Here is a 6,342-nt window from a genome sequence, read left to right as displayed (position 1 = left end):
GATCGGGTTTTTTATCCAACACCAAACCAAACCAAACAAACCACTACTCGGGTTTTTTTTTCCTATTTGTCGGTTTGGGTGCGGTTCAAGGCGGGTTGTTTCATTGTACAGCCCTACTGTCCAGTACGCAATTGTTAGATGGTCCTAAAGGTTGCTTAATTTTTCTTCCCTTTTTAATTGGAATCTCTAACAAGTAAACCATTTAGATATTATTAGAGATTATGGATTCCAACCTTGAGCGTGAAATAATTTTAACAGAAAGCATCTCCTTTAATGAGCTCATGTTGCATGAATTTGAATTAATCAAATCACTACATTTTGAATTTCAAATGATTAAATTTTAATAATATAAAACAACCTTGTTTTTGCTTTAATATATAAAACAACTGCATGCAAGGAACTCCCTTTCTCAAAGACTGTTAGTACTAGCTTCGACTTTCACAAATTTTCACTTGAATAATTGTAAATTGGTCCAAATATCTAGAGTGTTAATTAATCCTGTAAATTGTGCTTTTACATTTCGTATTATATGATTGGTTACAACATATCACACCACATTCTTTTCTAGGTGATCATCGGATTAAGTAATTCATCATAAACAAGTACTTGTAATTAATTTTCAAATTATCTGATAATATAAAAGAATTTTGTCTTTACTATTGATGGAATAATTTAAACTTTAATTTTTTAAGTTATATATAAAAAAATTATAAATTAAATTTTTTCCTTATCACAATTATTTAATCATAGAGATCCCTTTGAAGGTTTTGGGATGGGTGACCTAGTAACGAGGTCAAACCCCTTGAAATTTTCTTTAATAATTAAAAAAAAAAATCGACACAAATAAGGGCATATACATGCAGACACGTATCCAGTAGCTCCCGACAAATTTTAAAAACTCCATACAAAGAAAGAAAACCCTTTTGTCTTCCACTTCATATGCAAACAAAACTTCCCTCCCTTAAATATCTGCCCTGCACACTATCAACCTTATACATTCTGGAAATAATTCTCTGACATAAGTTTTGGGGATATGCACTTGTCCCATTAGTGAAACACCAATCAAATTAGGCTTCTAGATCCAGGGACAGGGTGGGTCTGAATCTGATTTCCTAACTTTTTGAATATGGGAAATTTATTTGCATCCACTGTTTTAGTTTCTGAGTCGTGTATAATACGAATTTGTATAAGAATAGTACGTATTGATCAATATGGTGTATCGGTAATGGTGGGATTAGTTGTGCTGGCATTAGTTTTTATCGATTGTTTGGTTTGTTGTATTAAATAACATGCATTGTATAATTTCTAGGTAGTAATGAATATGGTGTATTGAAATAGGAATGGTACCAGTACTGTTAGCGGCATGTTTTACTATGTATAATAATAATACTGAATATGGTGTATAAGTAATATTGGCATGTTTTACTATTAGTATTAGTTGTATTAGACTTAAATTTGCAACCAAACATTGCACTAAAATTTAGTACCAGTATTATTCTACCTAGTATATCCTACCAAATGATCCATAGTTTAACGAATTCATTTTATTTGTGTACCTTTAATTGGTTATAGGCCCCATGGAGGAGCGAGGATTTTCATTAAGGGGGTTCAAATATGAAAAAGTAAACACACCAAGATGCAAAGGGGATTCAACATATGCTATATATACAACAACATATCCAGTGAAATCCCACAATGTGGGTCTGGGGAGGGTAAAGTGTACGCAGACCTTACCCCTATCTCGGAAGATAGAGAGGCTGCTTCCGAAAGACCCTTGGCTCAAGAGAAAACACGACGAGAAAAGGTCAGATAAGCACAAGCAGTTCAAAGCAAAATGAAAATGAAACTAAAAAAAGCGAAAAAGTCATGTGATAGAGCAGTCTGAGAAAAAGAAGCAGTAGCTATTACAGATAAATAAGATAATCGAAGTACAAGAAACAACATATAGTAGCAAGAACATATACTATATCTACATAAAATATTATTTTAACCTTGTATTTATAATGTAAATTTTTGCCGAAGAGGGTTCGGATGAACCCCCGTACCACTAGCTGGCTCCGCCCCATGTTATCACACTATTTTCAGTTTATCATGCGTTATATGGAGAATTATCTGGTAATCTAAAAGTTCAATTTTTTCACATTGTCAGACCAATATACAGAGCATTAACTCATATAACACACACACACACACTCACTTGAGATTAGTCTTTGTTATCAAGGAGTAGAGGAGTGGAGCAAGCAAACGGACCTAGAGAGAGTAATTAAATGTTCTTGAATTTATGATAGAGCAACATAGATATGTCCATAAACAGCATGCATGAAAGAGACATGAGAGAATTGACATGAATTATGGGAAAAAAAAAACAGATTGCAGATATTCTTAATTGCTTCTTCTGTTTTTTACTATCCCTTTCTCTTTCTTCCCCTCCAACTGCAACCACCAGCTATTCTCTTCTTTCCTCTTTTCATTTTCTTCTTTCAGTTGAAATGCAACAGAACATAATAGTATTAACGAGGGTTGCCAACAGCATCCACAAAAACTCTGTTGCTTAGAGATGTCAATCTCATTTGTTGTTCTTGAACTCTTCTTTTCTTAAACTGATGATGATGAGGTGAATAGGTGGATGAACAATTCCACGAGTCATTTGAGCTGTAAATTGAATCAATAACACCATTTGGGCTATTTGAACTCTCATACTTGCACTTGTGTGAAATAGAATTGATAGACAGCAGCTCTGTTATCAGTTCACAGCAATCATTCACCTTCTCCTGTGTACCATGGTGGTTAAATTTCCACACGATATACTCAAGCATTTAATAGTAGCTGTTTCATTCTTGTATTTACCAAGGGGATGAAACTTGAAAGAATATTAATACCTCCAGTACATACAATCAAGACATATACTACTCCCTCTATCCCATTTTAATTGTCACAATAGCTCAAAAACATTTATGCCAAAATAATTACAATCACTTTAGAATTGAAAATTAAAGTTGACAATTGTTTCTAATTATATCCTTAAAATTAAAGAAAATGGTTCTTTTTAGTACTGCTCAATTTTCAAACATCATCTAATAGGTAGAGTTAATTTAGTATACTATATCTTGTATTTATTATTTTTCTTAATGAGTGTGAAAGAGCTAAAACAACCGTTAAAATAGGATGGAGGGAGTATTTAATAGTCTGAAATCATTACAGTATTCGTCTACATTGCCCTTTGTTTTCCTCTTAAACTTCTCACATCATAAATATTCTACTAATTAGAGCATCTAAGGTAAATTTAGAAGAGAAAAAAAGCATTAAAGTGTCTTCTCATTTTCTATAAGATTAAATGTTTTAAATAAATTCATTTTGCTAAGAAAATCACCATTATAACTGAAAAATAGTAACAAAATAAATGAATGTAGATTTATAAAGGGCAAACCTTGCTAATCTTGAGAACCTTAAGAAGTTGATTTTGGTAGTCAACAGCATTACAAGGCTCAACTTGATGAATAACATGACGCATAATAGCGGTGGCCAACACAGAAGGCATATAACGTACGAATCTACAATCTGTATTATTAACAAAACATGTCAAAAAACAATCAAGAATTGTTACTTCTGTTACTTCCATTATATTGACTTGTTATTATCGAAAGCTCTAATCTTTTCTACCAAACAACCGTTACAAAAAAACAAGAAATAAAACAATTTGCTCAATAATTACCAGCCATGACCAAGAGAAGAAGATTTTGGCACTGCCTGAGAAATTCCCAGTGAATATGGTTATTAATGCCAAGCCTCCTTATTATATGATCAAAAAATGAAATTGGTGTCACTGGATTCATCCTCCACTTCAAACAGGACAACACCAAAAGCTCCATTCTTTGAATTGTTTTGGCCTCAAAAACATATTTTGCGTCCTCCACCTAACAATCAAACACAAAAGTAATTTTATATGAAAATCCCACTACTAAGGACCCGTTTCGCCACGAGACTTATTCACTTTTTTCCGGAATTTTTCATTTCATTTCAAAATCAGTTTTTGGTTATAAAATAAAAAAACCAATTTGGAGTTGAATTTCAAATCCGGAAAAGTGCCCCAAACCTGTTTTCCAACTCCATCTTCATAAATTTTATTAAATAAAGTGCTCTATTCACTCCTTTACAAAAAATATAACCAAACGTTACCGCATTTTCCACTCCAACTTAATAAATTCCACATAAATTGAAAAATATTTGGAATCTATGGCCAAATGCCCACTAAGAAAACAAGAATTGGCGACGGAGACAATTAAGTAGCTAAAAAACAAAATCTGTCACTAATTCTATTTAGCGATGGATTATCAGAAATTTCTGTTAACTACGAAACATCTTAACGACGACGTTCGTAGATAATTCGAGTTATTGAAAATTAGCTAGATATATAAAATGGGGATAGTAAAAGGAAAGGAAGGTACTTGGAAATCCAAAAGAAGGGGAACATGAGTTTCTTCAACTTTAGTAGCCAAAGAAAGACAAGTGACAGCTGCAAGCTGAATCATCCATGGCTTCTCTTTCTTAACATGATCAAGGCTTGAAAGAAACCTGTCAAGATAATTGATGGCTAAAACTGCAGTCAATGTTGAGAACCCATAATGAGCATTCACTTTAAGAATCCATTCCACAACTTCTTTACGAGCTAAGCAAAGACAAGGGTCTTTCTTAATAGTGTCAAAGATCACATTTGTTTCTTTTTCTTTTGTGAAAAGAGAGAGAAGTTCTTCATCTTCCCAAAACAAATCTTGTAAAGATATAGGAAGTGGTGAAGTCTCTTTTTGTAGAATCTCTTCTTCACAATAAAGAGAATCTAAAAGGAAAGATTGGGTTTGGTCTTGATGATGCTCATTGTGTTCTATTGCCATCTTCTTGATAAAAAGATGAAATTTTATTGTTGGTTGCTCTTTATACAAAAGAGAAACCAATAGGGTGCTTCTTGTTGGGTATTTCCATGAATCTCTATGTTGTCTCTGTCTGATTGTGTGAAAGGAAGATTCAAGAAATAGCAAAAACCGGAAGAGAGAGAGAGAGTATATTAGAGTTAATGTCATGCTTTCCTTTCTTATATAGGCTTTGATAGGTTGGGACTCAAAAGGAGGAGATTTCTATGATTTTGTTTGGGTGCTTTGGTTTTCTACCCTTTTCCTTTTCTTTTTTGGTATTGGAATGGTAGTATTTTCTCCATTCTAAATTATCTTTTTAGTTAGTTTAGAAAAATGACGTAGAAGATTATTTTCTATCTTTAGTAACAATTTGATTTTAAACTTCTTAGTTGGCCTATGTAGAAAGTTTTCTACAGTCAATTCTCTCTATAACAGTATCGTTGGGTCCGAAATTTTTCAGCTATTATAGAGAATGGTTGTTATACACCTATAACAACATTAACATTTAAGTAATACTTTGCTGTTATAGGCAAAAAAGATGCATAAAACCTAATTTTGATTTTTATTTGTCAAATTCTATGCCTAATCACACTTTGTATAATGAAGGAAAATCGATTAATGATGAAAAGATATATATTCATATGATTTTTTTTTGTCACAAATAGTGTATTGAATAATCAAATATTTGGTCAAAACTCTACACTTATTATTGGTAATCATATATAATCTATTTTTATAAAGATGGTTAATTATTATATTACCAAAAAAAGAAGATAGCTGTTATACGGGGGGTAATTTTACAAAGAGCGTACTGTTATAAAGTTGATCGTTGCTGTTATAGGTGAATGTTGTTATAGAGAAGTAAAATATAACATAAAAAATTAGTTCCAAAAAATTTGGTTGTTATAGCGAGGTGCTGTTATATGCAGGTGCCGTTATAGAGAGGTCTGACTGTATATGGAAGCTGTAATTAAGAATTGAGATTTTCTTAGTCATTAGGATCATTTTATGTGTTGTATTTCTTATAAATAAGCATTCTTAATTTTTTTTAAAAAGAGAAAAAGTATGAATGAATAGATTAAAAGTGTCTTAAATGAACCGTTTTGCGAGAGTTTCTTATCTAAACTATTGAATGTTCACAACATTTTCGTGAACTATCATGAGTTCACATTAAAATACCCCGGGAGGATATGAAATACAGTGTGAGCATCAACTCAAAAGCTCTTCCAAAAAATTCCAAGTGGCAGTACACGTGATTTTTGTTTTAGAGCGAATAGGTTAAAAAAACCCGTAATTATCACCAGTTTGTAAGTTTCATACCTACATATTTAGTGTTCACAAAACCCCTTAAACTACCATGAACTCTCCCACACGCCTCTTATTAAGTTATCCCAAATATTTGCCACGTATTCAATCTTTTTTCAATAATCATCAT

At 32.3% G+C, this 6,342-nt stretch overlaps 1 protein-coding gene across 1 annotated transcript; it reads right to left on the bottom strand.

Annotated features, from left to right (window-relative positions):
* Nucleotides 1–2,234: 2,234 nt before the first annotated feature.
* Nucleotides 2,235–5,079, bottom strand: LOC132050013 (cyclin-D3-2-like). Its single transcript, XM_059441021.1, has 4 exons — nucleotides 4,446–5,079; nucleotides 3,713–3,914; nucleotides 3,428–3,558; nucleotides 2,235–2,771 (listed from the first exon to the last, which is right to left on the bottom strand). Exons 1-4 carry the CDS (start codon nucleotides 5,073–5,075, stop codon nucleotides 2,511–2,513), a joined length of 1,224 nt encoding a protein of 407 aa, XP_059297004.1. The 5' UTR covers nucleotides 5,076–5,079; the 3' UTR covers nucleotides 2,235–2,510.
* Nucleotides 5,080–6,342: the final 1,263 nt, after the last annotated feature.

Source organism: Lycium ferocissimum, chromosome 3 (genome assembly GCF_029784015.1).
Source record: "Lycium ferocissimum isolate CSIRO_LF1 chromosome 3, AGI_CSIRO_Lferr_CH_V1, whole genome shotgun sequence".
Classification (NCBI taxonomy): domain Eukaryota; kingdom Viridiplantae; phylum Streptophyta; class Magnoliopsida; order Solanales; family Solanaceae; genus Lycium; species Lycium ferocissimum.
Note: the sequence above shows the minus strand (reverse complement) of the source record. Positions and strands in the feature narration are given on the sequence as shown.

Excerpts from the sequence above, each read along its gene's own strand:
- LOC132050013 (XM_059441021.1), bottom strand. The coding sequence starts at position 5,075 with ATGACATTAACTCTAATATACTCTCTCTCTCTCTTCCGGTTTTTGCTA. Across the intron at positions 3,915-4,445 it reads CCCTTCTTTTGGATTTCCAA|GTGGAGGACGCAAAATATGT; the intron begins GTACCTTCCTTT and ends TTTGATTGTTAG. Across the intron at positions 3,559-3,712 it reads TCTTCTCTTGGTCATGGCTG|ATTGTAGATTCGTACGTTAT; the intron begins GTAATTATTGAG and ends TTAATAATACAG.